Here is a 24687-nt window from a genome sequence, read left to right as displayed (position 1 = left end):
CCATCACTGCCTTAAGTTGTTCTTTGAGTATGGGCTAACTTATTTGAGAGAAGGTCTGCCCAAATGTTTCTGGTATTGCCTTGTGCTCAGTCTATAATGTACAGCTGGCACTTCCTCCTAGAGATGTGAAGTTAAATTTTAGCAGTGAACCAGGAATGTTAAACTGTTAATATGTTTTCAAGAGTTATTTATTTGATATAAATGAGTTGTGTGGGGTTTATTTTTTTTTTTTCTCTGTGAGGCGGGGGAGGGAGTTTATGGGGGTTAATGATTTTCTTCCAATTTTTATAATATGCTTTGAAAGCCATTTTAGCAGTGAAGTGTGAAAAGTGACTTAATACATTCTTTACATTTTTAATCTTTTTTTTTTTTCTAATAGCTCAGATGAACCAATGATAAGATTACAGTTAAAAGTTTCAACATCTCTGAAACAAGCATTAGACCGACTGAAATTACCTGCTGAAAATGAAAAAGAAAAAGGTATCTGTTATTGCCTTTTCATTTTCACATATAATCCCTTCTCCAAACACTTTCTCCCTGATAAGGAACCAGGTTGAAGCTTGAAGGGCCTGGAAAATTTGTTGAAGGCTGGATGGCATCATAAGATCAAGACTTGGGCTGTTTACTTATCTGTCAGCCTTATTGCATATGCTCCTATTTTTTTTTTTTTGTTTCACTCTTGTCAATTGTGAGGATGGAATTTTTAATTCCTCTACAGATGTTTTCATTGGAGGTCATACTACTTTAATTTGTTTAATACATTTGATATCTTTGTGCTCAGCCTTGCAGTCAGTGTTCTGAAAATGTGAATAATTCCAAAATGTAATTGAGAGAGCTCCTGTTGGTTCTTTGTACTAGGGTAGGATAGGTTTTGTTCACCCGTAGCACAGCTCAGAAAAGTCTTGGGACAAAAATCCTAACTTGGTAGGCAGGTTTTCCCTAGTCTAACAAGAGGAAATGAAGAGACCTGGATGGAGGAGGAGTAGTTGATGGGGGGAGTGTGTTTTTTTATTTGGGGGGGGGAAGAGGGGAGATGGGTTTTTCTTTGGCAAAAAAGTTAGCAAACCTAACATCTGCCCCACTATGCTCTTTTCATGCCCCTCCCTTGTCCCACCCTCATGTCATTGCCCAAGTCCCTTGTCATGCCTACTGTTGTACCCTTCTCCTGCCCCTGCACAACCAACTGTCCACACTAGGGTTGGCATCTCAAAGGAAAAAACTGCCATGTATACATTCATTCTATGATTATTTCACAAACTGGTGGCTCTTTGCAAGGCATTGTATGAAATAATCATTTTCCCCGTGGTGGTTGTGATTCTGACACCTGAATTTATTTGCAGAGGGGGTATAGAGCAAGGCTTGGCATTCAGCTCTTTTGAAGGTTCAGGTAGTGGCTTTTTTTGTGCTTCCAGGGTAAGATCTTGGTGTCATCCTGGTGACGCAGTTGGATATGATGCAAAGGTGTGAGCAAATCCAAATAAAATAAATATTTTGCATGGCCTATTCTCCTGCAGTAGAACCTGAATTTGGTCCTGAATGTTATTCGGGGCTCCATTGAGCCTGAGATGGTGAAGGATCTTACTGTGAAGACAGTGTGTTTTGGGGGTGCATATTGAAGAGGGTTATTGTTAACGCATTTTTTTCCATGATTCACCGAAAACCAGATCCAGGAATATATTTTGCTTCTCTGTGTAAAATACTTTATTCCTTTTTTATATGAACTGTCCTTTTCTCATCTACAGCCTACTAGTAGAAAAGCCACTCAAACATCTACCGTGTTTCCCCGAAAATAGGACATCCTCCGAAAATAAGACCTAGTAGAGGTCTTGCTGCAATTTGAAAATATAAGGCCTCCCCCGAAAATAAGACCTAGCAGGGGAGGCCTTATTTTTTGGGGAAACATCGGGGTCACCCCCCCACCCGAGATCGGCGGCTCCCCCCGCCCTCAGTCGCTCCCGGAACTAACCTTTTAAACGCTTCCTTTCACCTTCGCACTCGCTGCAAGCAGCAGGGCAGGCCACTCCTTCCTTCCGTGTCCCACCCTCGCCTGACGTTACGTTACGTCAGGCGAGGGCGGGACACGGAAGGAAGGAGTGGCCTGCCCTGCTGCGAGTGCGAAGATGAATGGTGAAAGGAAGCGTTTAAGAGGTTAGTTCCGGGAGCGATCGAGGGGGGGGGGGGGGAGCCGGCGATCTTGGGGGGGGGGGCGACCTCAGATGGGGGGGGGGGGGGGCGACCCGATGTTTCCCCGAAAAATAAGGCCTAGCGGGTCTTGGGGAGCAAAAATTAATATAAGATAGTGTCTTATTTTCGGGGAAACACGGTAATATTCCAGATTGCTGTTTGTTTCATCATCTTACATAAAAAAAAAAAAATAGTGAAACAAAAAACAACTGTTGGGGAGGAGGAAGGTTGGTGAGAGGACATTGAATATAGCCAGTTAGTATTCAAGCTGATAGTTGGACTTTGCCCCAATATCATGATCCAACAATATGTAATACCACACCATGCAGCAAAACGTAATAATAGAAATTCACAGTAACTTATAAAATAAAGAAGACCTCAGATAATGAAGTCAACTCTCAGTACAGTAACTTCTATAAAAACTCCTTCAAACCATCATAGGTTTGTACGTGGATCTTGGGATCAAAAGGCGTTTGACAAAGTACCTCATGAAAGACTCCAGAAGAAATTGTCATAGGATAAGAAGTAGTGTCCTACTATGGATTAAAAACTGGTTAAAATATAGAAAACAGAGAGTAGGGTTAAATTGTTAGTATATTCAATGGAGAAGGGGTAGATAGTGGGGTTCTCCAGGGGTCTGTTCTGGGACTGCTGCGTTTTAACATATTTATAAATGACCTAGAGATGGGAGTAACTAGTAAGGTAATTAAATATGCTGATGACACAGTTAAAAGCTCTTAAATCACAAGAAGATTGTGAAAAATTACAAGAGGCGCTTACGAGGCTGGGCATCTGTATTGCAGATGACGTTTAATGTGAGCAAGTGCAAAGTGATGCTTGTGGGGAAAGAGGAACCCAAATTATAGTTATGTAATGCAAGGTTCCACATTAGGAGTCACCAACCAGGAAAGGGATCTAGGCGTCATCGTTGATGATGCATTGAAACCCTCTGTTCAGTGTGCAGCGGCTAAGAAAGCAAGTAGAATGTTAGGTTTTAGGAATGAAATGGAAAACAAAAATGAGGATGTTATGCCTTTGTATCGCTCCATGGTGCGACTGCAACTCAAATATTATGTTAAATTCTGGTGACCGCATCTCAAAAAAGATATAGTGGAATTAGAAAAGGTACAGAGAAGGGTGATGAAAATGATAGAGGATGGGACTCCTTCCCTATGAGGAAAGGCTAAAGCAACTAGGGCTCTTCAGCTTGGAGAAAAGACAGCTGAGGGAAGATATGACAGGAGGTCTATAAAATAATGAGTGTAGTGGAACGGGTAGACATGAATCGCTTGTTTACTCTCCAAGAATACTAGTACTAGGGGGCATGCAATGAAGCTATAAAGTAGCAGATTTAAAACCAATCTGAGAAAATATTTCTTCACTCAAGTGTATTTAAACTCTGGAATTCGTGCCAGAGAATGTAATAAAAGCAGCTTAGCAGGGTTTAAAAAAGGGACTTGGGGAAAATCCACTGCCTATTTCTAGGATAAGCAGCATAAAATGTACTGTTTTGAGATCTTGCCAGGTACTTGTGACCTGGATTGGCCACTGTTGGAAACAGAATGCTGGGCTTGATGGACCTTCGATCTGCCCCAGTATGGCAATACTTATGTACTTGGAAATGATAAGTAGTAGTAGTACTTATGACACGTGCCCATTGTGGTTAAGAGTATTTCCTGAATATATGATTTGGTGATTAATGGACTTTTTAAAATGTTCTTGGATCAGGACATAGACCCCACTACTTTTTTAAAACCAGATTTTGATTAAGCCTTTGCTTATGGAAAGTAAGAGATGTATTAAACTGTGTAAATTATAGACCTTTTCAAATCTTATTGGAAACTTTAAAGTTATTAGCTACAACCTTTATGAACAATTTTTTTTTTTTTTTTGGCTATTACACAATGAGGGGCATAATCGAACGCGAACGCCCATGTGTAAAAACGTCCATCTCCGGAGACGGCTCCGCGAAGAGGCGGAGCGAACCGTAAAATCGAAACGAGATGGCCGTCCATCTTCGGTTTCGATTATACGGTTCGGCCCGCTGAAATCCCATCATTTGTGTCGACTCTAGAGATAGACGACACAAATGGTGAGATCGCTGGACCTAGAGATGGCCGTCCGCGGTTTTCAGCGATAATCGAAACCGCTGCCGGCCATCTCAAAAACGGACCTAATCCAAGCCATTTGGTCGTGGGAGGGGCCAGCATTCGTAGTGCACTGGTCCCCCTGAGATGCCTCTATGCCAGCCTCAAATATCATACCTAGCTCCATGACAGCAGTATGCAGGTCCCAGGAGCAAATTTAGTTTAGTTGGTGCTGAGCGGGATGCATGCAGAGAGCAAAAATCGGAAGAAAAAAAACCATGCAAGTGCAGTCAGGGACGTCCAAATTAAAACAATAGTAATAGTGGGATTTGAACCAGCCACCTTCTGATTACAAGACCTTTGCTCTAACCACTGCACCACTTATTCAGCTGCCTAGACCTCCTTCCCTTTCCCTTAAGTCCCTCCAAGTTTCTGTCAGCCAATCACAGCTCGTTTAGCTGACACCGATGTCAGGTAAATGAGCTGTGATTGGCTGACAGAAACTTGGGGGGACTTAATGGAAAGGGAAGGAACGTCTAAGCAACTGAATAAGTGGTGCAGTGGTTAGAGCACAAGTCTTGTAATCAGAAGGTGGCTGGTTTGAATCCCCCTATTACTGTTGTTTTAATTTGGACGTCCCTGACTGCACTTGCATGGGTTTTTTTTTTGGACGTTCCTGACTGCACTTGCATGGTTTTTTTTTTCTTCCGATTTTTGCTCTCTGCATGGGTCCCGCGCAGCACCAACTAAACTAAAATTGCTCGGGGGACCTGCATACTGCTGTCATGGAGCTAGGTATGGTATTTGAGGCTGACATAGAGGCTGGAAAAAATATTTAAACAGTTTGTTTTTTAGGGTGGGAGGTGGTTAGTGACCACTGGGGGAGACAGGGGAGATCATCCCCGATTCCCTCCGGTGGTCATCTGGTCAGTTTGGGCACTTTTTGGAAGCTTGGTCGTGAAAAAAACAGGACCAACTTTGTGTGGACTAAATGCTCGTCGGGGACGTCTTGCTTCTTTCCATTATCAGGCGCGGAGTTCCATCTGTTAACCACGCCCCAGAACGCCCCTGTCCCGCCTTCGCTACCGTTCGGCCACGCCCCCGAGAATTTCGCCCGTCCCCGTGACGGAAAGCAGTTGGGGCCGTCCAAATTCAGCTTTCGATTATACCTGTTTTTGAGACTGATGTCCATCTCCCGATTTGTGTCGGAAGATGGGAGTCTGTCTCTTTCGAAAATAAGCTGGAATGGGATTTAGGACAAATTACAGTACAGAATCAGTTGTAGTAACAATTTTTGTAGAGAAAAAAAGCTCATATAAAGGGACTGTGTCTTTTTTGGCTCAGTATACTTGTAGCTTTGGATCTTGATAATTTTACTAGTCGACTTGACCTACATCTGTGGGAATATTAGAGAGAGTCTTAAATTGGTTTGTGGATGTGCTTACAAATAGAGAGGAATACATCAGTCTTGTATTATACACTGAAATTCCTCAGGATCTCACTTATCTGCTATGCTTTTCAATACCTATTTGCAATCTTTATTAATGGAAAGTTCAGCATCGTATGCCAGTTATGTTCGAATAATTGTTATTCAGATCTTCTGTTCCACAAATACTAAAATTAGTTCATTATGAATTAACGATAGAAGAACTGGAACCAATAGTCCAGGAAGTTATAATCTGCAAATCTCAACTGTTCTAAATCTAACTAATATATATTTACTAAATATCAAAAACAGAAGAATTATAAACAATTGTCCAGACTGCTACCATGTAATATCTTCAGTTAGGTAACTTTTAAGTAATATCTATTAAATAAAAAAGGTTTTGAGAGCCTTTCGAAAAACCAAGTAATTAGTAAGCATAAGAATCTCCAGAAGTAGCAAATTCCATATCGAATCAGCTTGATAATGAAGAGGAAACCAAATACTTTTTGCGTTTCGGTCTACCTAATCGAAGGGTAACATAACATCTGATCACAAATTTTACCCACAGTACTGTTGTTTAAAATTTAATCGTTACCTAAATACATTGATGCTGCTCTGTGCAAAATTTTAATAATAATGGTACATAATTTGAACTGTACCCTGGTATCTACAGGGAACCATTATAATTCTTTAAGTAAGAGTAGCAACCTACAGACCGATTCAATCGGCCATGCTGCAGTGTTCTGAAATAAGTTGTCAACTCTGAATAAGTTGTAAACGTTTAATCAGAGTCTTCAAACAACCATTTATACTGATGAAGCCTTCTCTAGAAAAGTCATGTGGTGAACTTGTACAGTGTATGGAGATGCTATCTGGTTGGAGGGCCGACAATTTTTTTTTTTTCATCCTTAAAGCAAACCTTTTGGTGGATAGTGACTAGTAAGGTCGAATATTTATGTCAAGGACCAATAATGGGAAATTTTGGTCCATTTAGATCCGTGTTTTTTTTTTTTCAATTGGGTTCGCCGATGACACAAAATTATTCAGGGTCGTCAAGTCGCAGGAGGAATGTGAACGATTACAGGAGGACCTTGCGAGACTGGGAGAATGGGCGTGCAAGTGGCAGATGAAGTTCAATGTTGACAAGTGCAAAGTGATGCATGTGGGTAAGAGGAACCCGAATTATAGCTACGTCTTGCAAGGTTCCGCGTTAGGAGTTACGGATCAAGAAAGGGATCTGGGTGTCGTCGTCGATGATACGCTGAAACCTTCTGCTCAGTGTGCTGCTGCGGCTAGGAAAGCGAATAGAATGTTGGGTGTTATTAAGAAGGGTATGGAGTCCAGGTGTGTGGATGTTATAATGCCGTTGTATCGCTCCATGGTGCGACCGCACCTGGAGTATTGTGTTCAGTACTGGTCTCCGTATCTCAAAAAAGATATAGTAGAATTGGAAAAGGTACAGCGAAGGGCGACGAAAATGATAGTGGGGATGGGACGACTTTCCTATGAAGAGAGGCTGAGAAGGCTAGGGCTTTTCAGCTTGGAGAAGAGACGGCTGAGGGGAGATATGATAGAAGTGTATAAAATAATGAGTGGAATGGATCGGGTGGATGTGAAGCGACTGTTCACGCTATCCAAAAATACTAGGACTAGAGGGCATGAGTTGAAGCTACAGTGTGGTAAATTTAAAACGAATCGGAGAAAATTTTTCTTCACCCAACGTGTAATTAGACTCTGGAATTCATTGCCGGAGAACGTGGTACGGGCGGTTAGCTTGACGGAGTTTAAAAAGGGGTTAGATAGATTCCTAAAGGACAAGTCCATAGACCGCTATTAAATGGACTGGAAAAATTCCTCATTTTTAGGTATAACTTGTCTGGAATGTTTTTACGTTTGGGGAGCGTGCCAGGTGCCCTTGACCTGGATTGGCCACTGTCGGTGACAGGATGCTGGGCTAGATGGACCTTTGGTCTTTCCCAGTATGGCACTACTTATGTACTTATGTACTTATGTTGTTAGCAATACCCTGTATGTTGCAGGGCTGGGGCAAATATGGCAGAAGCTCTGAAGGGAGAACAGTAGCAGGAAGCACACCCAGTGGCAGAAGATGCAGCTAAGCAAGCCTCAATATTATTTTCTTTAACTTGCTGTGAGCCACTCTCCTTCTAGGTTGTTGACAACCATGCTTACCCAACTTTTATTTCTGGTGCTCACCAGAAGCGAAAGCTGGTAAGTGTGGTTTGCTGCTGGCAACCCGTGGAATGAGCACAGCAGAGGTCCGTTTACTTTTTTAGCTTGCCTTCCCCAAAGGAACAGAGGAAAACCCCTGAGGGGAAAAGTAACCTGTAGTGCCATTGGCCAAAAACACCCTTAGTGCTTAATGCTCTGTTCCCTGATTGGCCCTGCAGCCAAAGCCCTAGCTCAGAATGTACTAGAACTCCGTTGTCTCAGAGTTGGGGAGTTTGGAGGGAGTAGACCTCTGCACTGAGGCTCTGTTAATTCCTGTGAGCTTCTATTCCTAATCTCAGGTACTACTTGGGTAGTTAACTTTTTTTTTTTTACTTTAATACCAAGTCCTTGTTGTTTTACCTGTTTACCACTTTTACCGTTCACTTACTTTTTTTATAATGAACCTATTAGTTTGTTAGCGCTGTCCTGGACTGACTAAGAATCCTGGCAGTTTGTGTTCTTGGTCTGAGTGGTTTTCTGGGAACAGTGGGACCCCTAGGATTGTGGCCTCAGTGTCCCTAGAAGCCACCTGGGAAATAACTTGTGGGTGGGAGACTTACCCAGAGGCAAGCAGGACCCAGCAGGTAGGTGGAGGGTATGCCAGTGTAGGCGCAGGTGCAGATGGGCCTGGTCAGTGCTGGGTAGGACCCTCCATGTGGCCACAAGGTTAGCCCTAGGTGGGTGCTAGGGGTAGCACTCAGGCATTACATGACACCAAATGTTAATTGACAATCTCTAACTGGTGGTATAATTGTCAGCTAGTGGATCTTGAAAGGTAGAGACTTATATGAATGGAATGTTTTGTCAAGGACATGATATGAGAGAAGTTGTATTTTTTTTTTAACAAAGTAAAGCTGTGGCTATTTTTCTTATTGAATTTTTTGAAGTGAGATTTAAAGACTGGGTACCTAATATTAAACATAATCTTACTAACATTTCATTTCAAACTTACTCATTTGAGTAGATATCTGTAGTCTGGTTTCTGGCATTCCTGGATAGAAATTGACTAATTTTTGATTTGTTCAAACCTAATAGTAATCCCATCTTCAAAGATCCTGTATAAATATATAACTTTTTAGCCAATTGCTTAGTTTAGTTCTTAAACCTTTTAAGTCCATTTGTATGCTTTAAATGTTTTTATCTTCCAATTCCACCAGTTTCCTAAGAAGCCATGTACATATATCTCGCTTCCACCCCTGCCCCAAAATTTTGCTTTTTCTGTTTTTTTTTTTAATTCTACTTACATTGCAAAGCCCTCTTAAAAAAAAAAAATGGAAGTGTCTTAGCTTTTCTGTTTCAGCATTTCTTTATACTTTCATCTGTTAGAGTACAACATATTGACTAAACATTAATTTTTGCAGAAGAAGATGATGATGAGATCAAGGTTGGGACTTTGTGTAAAAATGGAGGCTGTTCAAAAGTAAGTGGCTTTGTATTGAAGTTTTCTTGTAATTCAGTATGTGTTAATACTACAGTAATCTTGTCAGAAATCCAAATTATTAACCCACTGTCATACTATTTTATATTCTGTTTAGCTTTCCTAGTAACTAGTATGCTTATGGCTTAGACATAGCAGGTTTTATGACCCGCCAAAGTTAGCTCCCTGATTGAACCAATATACCTTCATAGAACTGTGACCTGACCTAGAAAATAGTACTTAGTAACGACAACTAAATTTTGATTCTTCATCTCAATACATTAATATAAAATGCATGTGATACAACACTTTGTTGTTGTAACTGTTTTATTTTGAGTTTACCTTTTTTTACAAATGGTCCTGTCGGAAGCAGACTTTCTGCTTAGAATGCAATATCCTTACAAACAATTTTTAGTAAGGCTGTTTTCCAAGGGCAAATTGGTTGCATAAGCAGGTAGCATTCAATATTGGCATAGACAAGGATTTATTTGTTTGTTTGTTTGTTACATTTGTATCCCACATTTTCCCCACCTATTTGCAGGCTCAATGTGGCTTACATAGTGCCGGAAAGGCGTTTGCCGTTTACTACTACTACTACTACTTAGCATTTCTATAGCGCTGCTAGGGTTACGCAGCGCTGTACAAGTTTAGCATGGGGAAGGACAGTCCCTGCTCCAGAGAGCTTACAATCTAAAGGTTACAAACTATGTAGTCAGTGTAGGTAACTTACAACTTAGGTAGTCAATGTAGGTAGCTTACAATCTAAAGGTTATAAGCTATGTAGTCAGTGGAGGTGACATGAATGGGGAAGGTGGTTAGGCGCCAAAAGCAAGGGAGAAGAGATGGGCTTTGAGTAAGGACTTGAAGATGGGCAGGGAGGGTGCATGGCGTATGGGCTCGGGAAGTCTGTTCCAGGCATAAGGTGATGCGAGGCAGAAGGGGCGGAGTATGGAGTTAGCGGTGGTAGAGAAGGGTACAGATAGTAGTGATTTGTCCTGAGAGCAGAGGTTACGGGTGGGAACATATGGGGAGAGGAGGTTAGAGAGGTAATGGGGGGCTGCAGATTGAGTGCACTTGAAGGTCAATAGGAGAAGCTTGAACTGTATACGGTAGCGGATCGGGAGCCAGTGAAGCGACTTGAGGAGAGGGGTGATATGAGAGTATCGATTCACGCGGTAGATAAGACGTGCGGCGGAATTTTGAACAGATTGAACAAATGTGATGTTGTGATAAGATGAAGTTTAAGTGGCACAGTCACAGTAATAGTCGTAAAGTGGGAGAGTAGTGTTGTGTTCGTACATGCTTCGGTCTTCTTGTGTAGCCAAGGTCTCAGATAATTTTGGAAAGGCATGTTGGCAGTTTTATCCTGGTTCAGTACAAGAGGAAATGCCTTTCTTTATTTTTACTGTTGCTGTAGTGCATGCTGAGTTGACTGCGTGTGGTTCCCAAGTCAATGGAGAGCACCACCTACATCAGCTACACATATGGGTTTTATCGTTTATTCATTTTTACTGTCCCATTACTTATTGCAAACAAATCAGAACAGTTGACATACAAACAATAAATGACATAAATCAAATTAACTAAAAAATGTAAAATAGGAACGCCATAAAATATAGGAAAGAACAAACATCATCAAATGACGCTGTTTGTGTGGATGATTACCCTGCTATTTTCATAAGACTTGTTGGTGCATTATTAAAACTATAAATTTTAGTCATAAAATGTGACTCTTATTGAGATGAGGTCATGTTTGTGTAATTTGTTTTAATTGGTAAGTTCATATAATGGTCAATAATTGGTAAAGATACTTTGGACATCTAGTTTCTTTTTCTTTTTTTTTCCCCCCAGTCTTTTTCAGGTCCACAAAGTAATGACGATGTGTGCCTGTTCCATTCAGGTGTGCCTATTTTCCATGAAGGGTAGGTAATACTTGTCTTTGCTTACAAAATGACTTTTTATTGTTCTTTTTCACTTACTAATTTAGACATTTTTACTTTTTTCCAACACAACTTAATTTTTACCACCTCGTTTTGTTTTCTTTTTTAACTTTTGTATGATGACTTGTACTACCAATCATATTCAGTCTGTAAACCACTTAGACATTTTACTGTGATTTGCAGTATACTAAAATAAGCTGAACTTGAACTTCATGCAGGTTGAGCTAATTCCCAGAACGAGAGCACAGATCTGCTGCAGTTAGGTTGGGGGGGGGGGGGGGGGGGGGTGAGACTGTCAGACCCAAAGCTTTAGTTGAGCAAAGGTTAACACCGAGGTTATTCTTCATCAATGGTGATGGCTGAATCTGTCACCAAAAACTGGTTCTGGGAGCCAGCCCTACAGCTACCCAACCACTTCCGGGAATTGGCTTGAGCCGCATCGGCTGCGCCTCAGATTCCTTTTGCTTCTTATAAGAACACTAGTAAAAAAGGTCCGTTTCTGACACAAATGAAACGGGCATAAGCAAGGTTTTTCTCGGAGTGTGTATGTTTGTGAGAGTGACTGTGTGTGAGAGAGAGAGTGAATGTGCAAGTGTGTGGTGTGTGTGTGTGTGTGTGTGAGAGAGAGAGAGTGAATGTGCAAGTGTGTGGTGTGTGTGTGTGTGTGTGAGAGAGAGAGAGTGAATGTGCAAGTGTGTGGTGTGTGTGTGTGTGTGTGAGAGAGAGAGAGAGAGTGAGTCTGGGTGCGAGTGTGTGTGTGAGAATGAGAGTGTGTGCAAGTACGTATGTGAGACAGTGTGAGAGAGAGAGAGTGTGTTTCACACAGATACAGTGTGTGCGAGAGAGTGTGTGTGAGACACAGACTCTCTGTGAGACTGTGTATGAGACCAAGAGAGTGTGTGAGCGATTGTGTGACACATAGAGAGTGAATGTGATACAGTGTGAGACATAGAGTGTGTGAGAGACAGTGTGTGAGAGTGAGTGACAGAGAGAAAGACATTGACTGTGAGAGAGAGAGTGTGTGTGTGACAGAGATACCTCCCCCCCTCTCTGGTGTCAGGCCCCCCTCCCTCCCTCTTTCTGGTGTCAGCCCCCCCCCCCCCCTCTCTTTCTGGTGTCTGAGCGTTACTGTGCAGGACGCTGAGCTCTGGCTGTGCTTCAAGGAACTGACCAATCCTATTTAATAGAATGCACCTCCAACATTCTGAAGCCGAGAAACCTCGTGTGGTTGGTCACTTCTGCTTGTGACGAACCCGGAAGTAAGTGATGTCAATTCAGGAGACGGATACAGAGAGCAGGAATGCCTCAGCCATGCAGTCAGCTTCAGAATGTTGGAGGTGCGTTTTATTATATAGGATAAGAAAAGCCATACTGGGTCAAACCGATGGTCCATCTAGCCCAGTATCCTGTTTTCCAACAGTAGCCAATCCAGGTCACAAGTACTTGGCAGAAACCCAACAGTAGCAAGATTTCATGTACAGATCCCAGGGCAAGCAGTGGCTTCCCTCATGGCTATCTCAGTAACAGTGGTTGGAAGATGAACATAGCAGTATACAAGCTGCTGCCATAGATGTCTTGGAGCTGATTGTAAACTGCATGCACAGACCGCTGACCTACCTGCTGGAACTGGGGGGTGAGCAGCAGCTCCTGTTGGTTTGTGGCCAGGATCATTTGTCTCTTGCAAGCTTGTGGGAGCAGCCACCATTGTGTCCGCATGACCTCAGCAGACCTCAGTAATGTGAGTTCAGGTGGTGACTGGCAGATCTTTTTTTTGTATGTTTTGAACATAAAAAAGAGGTGATCCAGTATCCTGGAGGGGTTTTCTACCCCATCTGGTTTGTTACCCAGGCCATCTGACGGGTGGCTGGAATCCTGGGTTGTACGCGGCAGGCAGTTTGGGAATCCTGCTCCCTCCCCCCCTCAGTAGCCTATAGTTTGAGCCTTCTGGCAATATCATGTATTTATGTTGAGGGCCAGAGTGCCTTTTCATGAGGGCTTCTTGTTCAGGAACATCTGCTATCTTCATGGTAGTCGCAGGGAGAAAGAGAGGCTGACATTTCCCAAACTCCAGATTTTGCAGGTGTCGTGGCAGAAATTACTTTCCTCCGCCATAGATGGGGAGGAAGCAGAATGCCCCTTCCCCTCGGGACTCAGAACTTCCACTGTGGGATCTTGGGGCAGCCAACAAATGCCCTACTCTTGGTGAGAGTTGCCCTTCTGCCACCCCCTATTTGCTTCTGAAGGTTTGTGGCTAAGTTGTCGCTCCAATCCCAGAAGCTAGTGGGGTTGGGATTGGTCTCTGTAATGGGCTACTAATCTTTGTCACCATGGCTAGGACTAGCTGAGTCAGCAATCATGACTTTTATACTCTGGAAAGTGGCCACTTCCTGTTTCAAAGGGCTAAAGTACAAGGCTGGAGCATACAGAATAGCCTTTCACTGGGAAAAGAACAACTCAGCAGAGTTTTAAGCGGGTATTTGGCACGAGAGGCCTACAGGTTCTGTGGTTGGTAAGGGAGGAGTGAAGGATTGAGAGCTGAATGTCTGTGTGCCATGGGTAAGAGGGGGAAGCAGCACAATTACTTGGGTGTCTGACGCGGGGGAGGAGGGACAAGACCTGGATATCTGTGCCATGGTGGGGGGAGGGTTAAGAGGAGAGAGAGCTGGGTGTCTGTGGCAGGGTGAGAGGTGGTATGAAGCAGTTAGTGACATGTAACTGACAGTTGCTAGTGACCATGAGACGTAGGAAGGGGTACAAAGGTTTCATTGATCAGTTAGAGGTGCTGGAAACAAAAAAAAGGGTTTAAGAAGCCCTGTTTTAGACGGTATACATTTGTTTTCTTAAATTTTATTTACTGGCATTGTAAACTCTCAGATGTCCTACGATGGGTGTTATATTAAATTAGTGAACCTTTAAAACATGAACTGCTTCTCCCATAAAAATTCATTGGATCATTTCGGGGGTTGTTTTTTTTTTTGGGGGGGGTGCTTTTTCTGTGGAACCCCCATTCTTATCTGGGTGATTTTTGAACTCCAATGTCTATCCCTTCACTAGGTTTTCCTCTATGCCAGATTCACATTTTGTTTTTTGGAATTTATTTTGCCCCCAGACAGAGAAATGGATGCTTGTTGATGCCTTTGTTTATAATCTAACATCCTGTTAGGATGGAAAGAATAAAGAATACAAAAATGTATTTTCACTGTTTGATGGCGCTTCACTGGAGCTCGGCAAATTACCTGAGCGGTCTTGTTTGACCAACGACGTTGCACAGAAGTTGTGTATTTTCCTTTGACGGGGAGTTGTATCCCCTGCTTCCGTATCTTGATAACTAACCTAGACCCCTGAGGCAGGCGTTCACGCCGAAACACGGCCCGTGTTGGGTCTGATCTCAATAAAGGACTCCTGTTGTCTCAGTCTTGAAGGCCCAGTTGTGCTCTTTGTTCTGTGTGAGAAATATTGAAATATGGAACAGTTCTTTGACAGGTCTCTTTTTCTTCTCACAATTAAAAGGATGAAGTATTGGAGCTGCTGTAAGAGAAAAACATCAGATTTTAACACCTTTTTGTCTCAAGAAGGCTGTACAAAAGGGTCACATGAGTGGACTAAAAAAGATGCTGTAAGTAGTTATAGCAGTTTGGTTAATCTGTTATCAAGCATGGTATGGGATTGTGCTGTTTTAATTTTGTTTCTTACTTTACAACTAAGCTTAAAAGGTAATTTATCTCAGGATATTATATTGGAATGTAGGTGCTATACAGGCAGATGACCAGATACAGCATGTAACAGGTGGCATTATCTTGAATAATTGTTAGTAACCACCTCTTATCCCCAGAAGAACTCCTCTCCTTTTCTGTTTTAAAACTGTAATTGAATAGTTTTGTGGATCATTCTGGGGCTGTCATGCTTCTATGAATATATTAGGCAGAAAAAAGTATCTCTAGAGGTGTCTCTGAGTACTTGATGTGTAGTTGCTGTCATTCTGTCATGGAGGTGGGTAGAAAACTTTGACGAATGCACTGCTGTCCATAATCTCTTTAAAATTGAACTCTTAAATTATTTTTAAAATGTATTTGACAGTGATTGGCATGGGAGTAGGAGTTAGCAGAGTAGCTTGGTATGAAGGCTAGAATATTGCTGCATACTTAGCCAGATTTGACCAAAATTGGAAAAGTATGATGTCTTCAGCATGTAATTTTGATATTTCTCAGAGTATAAGATTTCCTTATCCCACCAGACTGGTTCACATGCTTGGTTTTGCTCTGTCCTTCCGACAGGTGCAGGCTGAAAACTACTGAGTTGTGATAGAAACATGAAGGCAGATGATAACATGTGGCTTATCCAGTCTTCCCATCCATACTATCTACTATCCCTTCCTCTCTTTTAGAGGTCCTATGCCAGTGGTTTCCCAAAGCTGTACTGGGAAAACCCCAGCCAGTCGGCTTTTCAGCTTATCAGCAAGTCCCAACAGATCAATCCAGTGACTTGTGGGTTATGTCCTTCTACCAGCAGGTGGAGATAGAGAACTTCAGAAGTTTACTACATGTGGTCATGTGCAGTCACCTTAACTTCAGTATTGTCAATACCAAAGCAGTGGAAGACAAAAGAGGAAGTCCTCTCCTGCCTGCATAAAGCCCATGTAAGCTCCTCAACTGCTCCTTCGGGAAGGTAACAGAAGGTTTCCTTTATGTTTTGTTTTGCCTTTTTTTTTTTAAAAGCCAAAAATCAAATGAAGGAATCCTGCTGAAACTGAGGCAACTAGAAGAAAACATTCAACCCAGAACAACAAAGGGCAGGCCCCTGGATTGATCTGTTGGGACTAATGGAAAGAAAATTATCAGGTAAGAACTAATTTTACCTTCCATAGTGTCTCACAGATCAATCCACGGCAGGATAGAGGACCCAGTGGCCGAACTGCAAAGGGCAGCCATGGAACCCAGATGGAACACGGAAAAGGAAGTCAACTGCACTCTGGAAGAAAGCACTGCCACCCGCAACGGGAGAGACTGTCCAATACAGAGGCCTACTGAAGAAATTGCCTCTCTCACTGCGGCTCTTGAAGCCAGAACCCCTTTCTTGTGACCAGCCAGAGGACAACATGAGGGTATGCCAGGAGGCATTTCTGCTCAGTAGATCAGGAATCTGATGATCTTACTGCAGTGTGGTTGTTTCGTAAGGAGTCGCCACCTTCCTATATACCTAAGGCTCTCCAGGTTCTGAATATGTCTGCTTCTGATCCTGCCACCGCTACATCTGCTAATCTTAAAATGGTGAGCACAAGACCACTACAGTCTTCAGCAGTGCATAAGGCTATGTAGGAAGTCACTTCTGCTCAGTGGGTCATCCCAGGCACTGCCCCACTATGCAGAGGCATAGCTAGGTGGGGTGCAAGGGGAGCAGCTGCTCCCCTAAAAGGATTTTGAATAAAATGGCACTTATGCAGAACAGGTCTTCAGCTTCACACTGATGCCTATTTTACAAAAGGTCTGCTTCTCCTAACATCAAAACCGCTATGCCTACATCTGCAAATCTAAAAATGGTGAACTTTCCTATGGTCCCGAATAAAGCAAGAAGCAAAGAGTTGACCAACAGAACTCGCTGGTCACTTCCAAATAGTATAGGAGTATATGGTGAACATCCAAGAAGCAGGAGGAGAAAAGGGTGGAATGGGCTGGAAGGCAGAAACCACCGTATGCAGAAAAGACAGGACTGTGTGCTTGTCACCAGTAGAAATCCAGAGGATCTCAAACGGATGAAGTCGGATGTTCTGAGAACCTGACTGGATTGCTAAAGAAAACTAGGCTGCCCAGGGCGATAGCCCTGGTGTCGTAAAGATAGGGGCAAGCCTGACCCGACTGAAAAGAACTTGTAGACATGTCCTCAGGAAGACGCTGAGTCTATAAGTCACCCAGGTCTGCCACTAACTTTATGGAGTCCTGAAACAATACTTGCCCTGAAAAGTGAGCTGAACCAGCCATCGTTAGAAGCTGTATTCACCACTCAGTAGCGCAACCACATCAAATGACAGGCTGTGACCGCCAAAAACATCTGTTTGATGCCTGAAACAAATCATAGAAGAAAACTGGCAATTAAGCCAGCCTCGAATCTACATCTGGCAATTGAGGAAGCAGTCGACTGCCTGCCTTCTGGAAGGGATCCGAAATCTGTTGCTGCCAGGCTACGGCACACCCTGCAGATAGCCACCTCCAGGGAGAGAAAACTGAAATATCAGCAGAAAACTGTTGAAATCATCCATTGAGACTAAGTTGGCTTGAAGGGAACCATAGAGATGGGGACCAAAGCAGAGAAGGAACCCTTGAAGTGGTCTGATACAGACTCAGACCCAAGGGGAAATGTCCAAGAAAGAGAACCTTGTGCCCATTACTTGAACCTATTTCCATATCTTGGACCTGGACCTGGTAGGGAAAGTAAAACCTTACTTGGGTTGGCATCTGTTGCTGAGGAGCAAAAGAAAGAAAGGACTTCCCAAGCCTATATGGAACAGCACTCCCCGATAAGCCAAGATTTGTGAGGGAAACAACTGACTCTTGGTGACACTGATTACCAATCCTAAGGACTGAAGACAAGTAGGTATCTTGGATGAAGTTTGCAGAGTCTCTTGATAGAGCCGCAAATCAGTCAGTCACAAGGTATGGATGAACCTGCAACCCATCCTCACGAAGGAAAGCTGCTACTTCCACCATGACCTTGCAAAAATGTCCTTGGCAACATGGAAAGGCTGAATGACATGGTCATAAATTGCTAAGATCCCTTTGCAGCAAGAAGCACTGGGAATATGAAAGTAAGTTTCCTTGAGGTTCAGGGAGGCTAGAAACTCTCCCCACCAGACAGAACTATTACAGCAAGGTTCCCATTTTGAAAGTTGAACCGTAAACACCCTAGACTCTTATGATGTCCAAACTCAGCTGGAAGGAAGCTCCCTGGTTGGAACTACAAAGCAAAGGGAACAACTTTCCATTCCCCAATTGCAACTAGGGACAGAATCAACTGTGCCTAAAGGAAGAAACGGTGGCAAGGTGGCAAGAACTGCCTGACAGTGTTTGAGCTTGCATGTAGACTCCAAGAAACATCTGTAGTGAAGTCCAGGTTGTAACTGTGTGATAGAAAAACTAAGACACATTTGAGCTGAGGTAATCTTGGTCCACTCCTCCTGAAACCAATACAGAAGTCCTGCCTGAGGAGTGAACTGAGACTCCATCATTGGAAGATGCAGCAGGCATAGGTTGACCTGGAGTTGAAACAGAGCTCATTCTACCAGCAGCCAGGTGGCTTGTTGTAGTGGAAGTGGAAACCCTGAAAGTGGTTTTCCTGGCCCCACAAAACCTACGACAAAACCAAGCAGTTTAAAAACCATCCTTAAACTCGTCCCCTGGCAATCTACGAGACTTGGAAGTCCCTCAGGTCTTTACCCAACTGCCCTAGATCTTCTACAGCCCCAAGATTACTTCCAAAAGGCAGGTTGCCAAATGTGATTTGAAAGCCATATCAGTGGCCTGATGCCTAAGCCGGTGCTAACTTCTTACAGATGGGGACAAGAATTGGCTGGTGTGACTGTGCACTATAACTACTGCGCACTGGAGCAGATAAGTGCGGCTGAGAACCAGAGACAGATGGCGTAGCAGAATATGGCCAAGCACCATTGCGCTCTACAGATTGCAAGCTGCAGTGGGTCGTGAAGCAGCACCCCTAGAGCTCTGTGCTTACTCTCAGCTGATTGCAACAACTATTAAGTTACCTGTATACTTAAATAGCTCCTGGACCACTTCTCCTGAAATGTAGGTACCCCATACCATGAAAAGATGCCAAAAATACCATAGAAGCAATTAGAGGTACCGGGTACGCTGCAGATACTGGGGTAGCTAAGGCTAATATGCAAAGGTGTGGCCAGTATCAGTGTGCAAAGAGAGAAAGAAGGGCAATTTTGAATACAGTAGAGTTCTGATAACTGTTCCAGTCATGCAAGAACTGCTTTGCCAGGCAAGCAGTAAGACATAATGAAATAAAATATGCCCCACTGGAAACCTAGCTGAGCCCACAGTTTCTAATAGGATGGATAAAACCAGTCTTGAACTGTAACCTTCAGGCTGATAGGCCAGCCACCGTCCTGAATAAAACTAGTTTTATGTAAACAGTGCACACAGGGTAAATGCCACCAGGGCAGCACAGAGGGTGCAGGATTACCATGGAAACCTGAGAGGCCTGCACTAGCCTCAAAATGTAACATTTCTCACAGAAACATGAAGTCAACAGCCCTAAGCCTGACTAACTAAACAAACTGTACTGCCATGCTCTGAGAAAGGGAAAGAGTGAAAAACCTAGAGTAGGATCCCTAATCCTGATCCCTTTCTCCCTTCCATTAATGATGTACACACACCCTGAACCTCCTCAAAGAGGGTCCAGAAATATTCTTTGTGTATATAACCTAGTGAAGCACAGGCATCTCAACCAGAAGACTTTCAGATAACCAGTACTTTCCAAGCTGCAGCTTAAGGCTCTCGCTGCCACAGAACAGCTGCTAGGACCTCGCCTTTGAAAAGTTGTGGGACACTCAAAGCTGTGGGAGACCTGAGGACTCCCACAGGAGTCTGCAAGCCACCCCAGGCCTCCTTCCTCAGAAGTCCTTAAATACCAAATATGAAGATATTGGGAGTGGTCCATCCCAGTTCCCCAGTCACATTTCTGAAAAGCCTACATATAAAATGACCTGAATCGCAAGCAGATCAGGCCCCAGGGGAGCGCTGGGGCTTCAGCATTGCCATGTGAAGTGGCAAGAAAGATGTCACCCTCAAGCGCGCATGCACACCCAAGAAAACAACTAACCTGCGCCCACCAAAATGAGCTGGGAGGGAAGGAGCACACCGCTCCACGGAGTTGGGCTGTACAGTGGATCTCCAGCACGGGAAATTGCAGCAGCCCAGTGGCTCCCACACTGGGAGCCGCTTTTACTCTGCCTCACCGATGCAGGTAAGATAATGACTGCTCATCCCCTCAGGAATCGCTGTCGCGTGCCAAGTCAGTCCTCACACCATTCAGTCGGTACTGCAAACTGGCATGAGCTTGCCGTGCTGGACAAATCAAATTGAGGAGATTTTTTTTTTTTTCTAAAGGCAGGAGAGGACGCCGGAGGAACCTCAGACTCCTTTTAAAGTCAGGAGAGTGAGAACCACAAATCCCAGTCAGGCAGAGAGGAGGGGTTGATGGGGGAGGAAGGGAGGGACCAGGCCAAGAGCCAATCAATCCAGAGCTGCACAGATATGACCATCCACCTGCTACATAGAGAGAATACTGAAGTTAGGTTACTTCACATGACCACATAAAGTAAACCTCTGAAGTTCTCTATCTCTACCTGCTGGTAGAGGGTCATAACCCACAAGTCTCTGGATTGATCTGTGGGACGCTCTGGGATCATGAGCTAGATCTGCGTGCACTGTCTCCATGAATATTCTTTGTGGATATCCTTAAAACCTGATTGGCTGGGGTTCCCCCAGAACAGGTTTTGGAGCCACTGTCCTATGCACTTATCCCAGGCTCTCTTGAATTGAGATACAGGTTTTATTACCACTACCTGGAGGCCCTTCCATATATTTACCGCCTTTCCGTTAAGTTTTTCTTTAGGGTACTCCTAAGTCTGTCCCCTTTCACTTTCATATTCCTCCATTCTAAAGCTTCCTTTCAATTGAGGTATTTGCTTGTTATGCATTTATGTCACAGAGGTATTTAAACATCTCTATCGTATCTCCCCTTTCCCACTTTTCTTCAGAAGTATGCATATTGAGGTCTTTAAGTCTGTTCCCATACATTTATGAAGGTGACCATTTTAGTAGTCGCCTTCTGGACTGACTCCATTCTGTTTAAGTCTCTGATGAAAACCCTTCAAAAATATATAAACAGAGGTATTATTGCCTCTTTTTTTTTTTTTGCTGGCCATTCCTTTCCCTATGCACACAAGCATCCTTCTGGCTTTTGCTGTTGCCTTTTCTATCTGTTAGATCGCCTCAAGATCACATACAATCCTACCCAGATTCCACTCTTTTGGGCACAGAAGTGCTTCACCTCCAAACTGTACCACTCCCTTGGTTTTTGTAGCTCAAATGCTTTTTTTAAATATTAAATCGTAGTTGCCAGGTCCTCGACCCCTCTTCAAGCTTTGCTGGGTCTCTCCACTTATTATCCAGACCATCAGATTTGCAAATTTTGATATTTGCAAAGAGGCAAACCTTAACCAGATAGTCCTTTCCAATATTGCTCACAAAAATATTAAAGAACAGATTATTGCAGCACAAAAGTTATAATGTCCCACTACCCTTGTCACTTTCCATTAACTTGATCCTACACCAGATAGTTATTTTTTATTTATAAGTCACAATGGGACTCATTTTCAAAGCACTTAGACTTACAAAGTTCCATAGGTTACCGTGGAACTTTGTAAGTCCAAGTGCTTTGAAAATACGCCTCTATGCATATCTGTCAAAGGCTTTGTGAGTACACGACATCTGCCTCAAACTAACTCTGGTCAACCAGTCAAAGAAATTAATCAGATTGTCTGTCAAGACTTAACTCTAGTAAAGCCATGCTGCTTCGAGTCCTACAGTCCATTGGATTCCAGAAACTTCACTGGCTTAGAAGCGTTTCCATTAATTTAATTACCACAGATCAGACTAACCAGCATGTAGTTCCCAGCTTCATCCTTGCTTCTACTTTTGTGGTGAGGGACCACATCTGTCCTTCTCCAGTCTTCAAAGACCACTCCCGGCTCTAGAGAAGTATTGAAATGGTCAGAGGGTGGAATTGCCAGAACTTCCCTTAGTTCTTTAGTACCCTTGAATGTTATGCCATTCTGCCCCATCACTTTGTCCACCTTCAGTGAAGCTAGCTCCTCGTGAACACAATCCTCTGAAAATCGTTCAGTATCTACCACACTTAACATTTCTTATTTGTTCTCATCTTCTTGACCCTTTATCTGTGAACACAGAACAGAAATATTTGTCAGGCAATTTCACCGTCTCCTTATCTTCTACATATTCTTCCTCTTCACCCTTGATTCTCACAATGCCACTTTTGCACTTCTTGCTATCACCAAATCTAAAGTCTTGTCCCCCACCCCCAAACCAGAACCGTTATCACTTCTAGCTTAGACTACTGCAACCTGCTTCTCGCAGGTCTCCCACTAAGCCATCTCTCTCCCCTTCAATCTGTTCAAAACTCTGCTGCACAACTCGTATTCCACCAGTGTCACTATGCTCATATTAGCCCTCTCCTCTTCATTGGCTCCCTATCCATTTCTGAATACAATTTAAACTCCTCTTAGCAAGTGCATTCACTTTGCAGCTCCTCAGTACCTCTCCACTTTCCCTACACTCCTCCCCGGGAACTCCATTGGGTAAATCTCTTATCTGTATCCTTCTCCTCCACTTTGAACTCCAGACTCCATTCCTTTTATCTTGCTGCATCATATGCCTGGAATAGACTTCCTGAATCAGTACGTCAAGCTCCAGCTCTGGCTGTCTTCGAAGTTCAAACTAGGCTAAAAGCCCACCTTTTTGAGGCTGCTTTTAACACCTATTCACTTGTTCAATACCCATGTCTATTTTATAATTCCCACCTTAAGTAATTCCCTTATCCCTTATTTGTCCTGGGTTTTTTTTTATTAGATTGTAAGCTCTGTCGAGCAGGGATTGTCTCTTCATGTTCAGGTGTACAGCACTGCGTACGCCTAGTAGCACTATAAAAATAAGTAGAGGCTTATAAGTGAGGCTGCTTTTAACTCCTATTCACTTGTTCAGTACCCATGTCTATTTTATAATTCCCACCTTAAGTAATTCCCTTATCCCTTCTTTGTCCTGGGTTTTTTTTTTATTAGATTGTAAGCTTTGTCGAGCAGGGATTGTCTCTTCATGTTCAAGTGTACAGCACTTTGTACGGCTAGTAGCACTATAAAAATAAGTGGAAGTAGTAGTACTTTTAAGAACCAACGCGGCCTTCTTTTTCTCTTATTTTTGTTCCTTACAAAAGGGTTTTGTTGTCTTTTAAAATAGGTCATTTAAGTTTTGGCAACTGCCTGACTTCTTCCCCAGATGTTCCCATCCAGCTAACAGCTCGTAAGGTGTTCCCCCATATCAAGTTAGTTTATCTGAAGACTAGAACCTTCACTTTTGAACAAACTCGCTCCACATCTGTCATAATTTTGAACCACACCATCTGGTGATCACTGGATTCCAGATCACCCACTATAACATCAGAAACTTCCATTTGTAAGCACTAAGTCCAATATGGTGCCATTCCCCATGGGTTACTTTACCAATTGATGGAAGAGTTTTCCATGTAGAGAATTGAGGATCTCCTTCTAGACAACCTCGCAAAAGGGATGTCCCAATCAACATCCGGGCATATTAAAATCACCTAGTAGTAGTACTTCCCCTTTCATAGCTGTAGTTTTGAATGTCTTCAATTAACTTTCTGTCCACTACTTCAGCCTATGAATGAGGACTGTATACTACACTGTCCATTTCCTCTCTTCAGATTAACCCACAGTGCTTCTTCCTTACTCTGTAGGTCCTGCAATTCTGTTGCTTTAATGTTAACTTTTAACACTTAAGATGTTATCACTTAAGAGCCCTGTACAACCCCATGGCAAGTTAGAATTTCTTAGTCTTCCAGCGGTTGCTGCTAGGAATGAGCCTCCTCGGTTGTCTACCTCCCTGCTGGCAGTGACAGATCCTTCTCAAACTTTTTTTGACTGAACTTAGTTTCGTGTTGCTTGGAACCTTTTGTACAGGCAGAGATTTAGCTTCTACTTTTGCTTTACCTAATGTCCCTGCTGCTTCTCTCCTATTATAGTTAAGTGGCCCTCGTTGAAAAAGGTAGATCAGAATAATTGGGCTTTCTGTAGCCTCAGGAGTGGAGGAGAAGCTAAATTTAAATTCAGCGGAGCAGTAGTCTGGGCTAGAGGAGGACATTCCCTCTCTGAGGGAGATGAAGCTCACCTTCAGGGGATCCTCCTTTGGTAATTATTTTGGTAAGGAAGACTTGTGCACAAAAACTTGCACTAGTTGGATGCATGTCAAAGTACCTGAAGAGTACAGAGGCAATAAGGAAATCGGATAAGCTGCCTTTTCAGTGGAGCCCATAAAGGGGAAGCTACCATAAAAGGGAGATTTGTTTGATGGGTTAAAGAGGCTATTACTTCTGTGTAAATTCTTCATGGTCATCCAGTTCCAGAAGTTTTGAAAGCTCGTTTTACAAGAGCTCAGTCTGCTTCTCCTTAGTTCCTCCTCACAAAATTTGCAGAGCGACAACCTGGAAATTATTCCATGTACACAACATAGAGCCTTTCGAAATACAGAATAAATAAGTAAATATGTAAACAAACAGAACTGGAAGCTCGGA

General features: G+C 43.1%; 1 protein-coding gene across 1 annotated transcript in view; it reads left to right on the top strand.

Annotated features, from left to right (window-relative positions):
* CHORDC1 (cysteine and histidine rich domain containing 1) overlaps nt 1-24687 on the top strand; it is a 75247-nt gene that overhangs the window by 36430 nt on the left and 14130 nt on the right. Inside the window, exons 5-8 of the mRNA XM_030200167.1 lie at nt 380-480; nt 9291-9346; nt 11195-11265; nt 14794-14899. Of these exons, the coding sequence (XP_030056027.1) occupies nt 380-480; nt 9291-9346; nt 11195-11265; nt 14794-14899 (334 nt within the window). The remainder of the gene's footprint in view (nt 1-379; nt 481-9290; nt 9347-11194; nt 11266-14793; nt 14900-24687) is intronic.

The sequence above is a fragment of the Microcaecilia unicolor genome, chromosome 4, assembly GCF_901765095.1.
Source record: "Microcaecilia unicolor chromosome 4, aMicUni1.1, whole genome shotgun sequence".
Lineage (NCBI taxonomy): Eukaryota > Metazoa > Chordata > Amphibia > Gymnophiona > Siphonopidae > Microcaecilia > Microcaecilia unicolor.
This window is presented reverse-complemented; position numbering and strand designations above follow the sequence as displayed.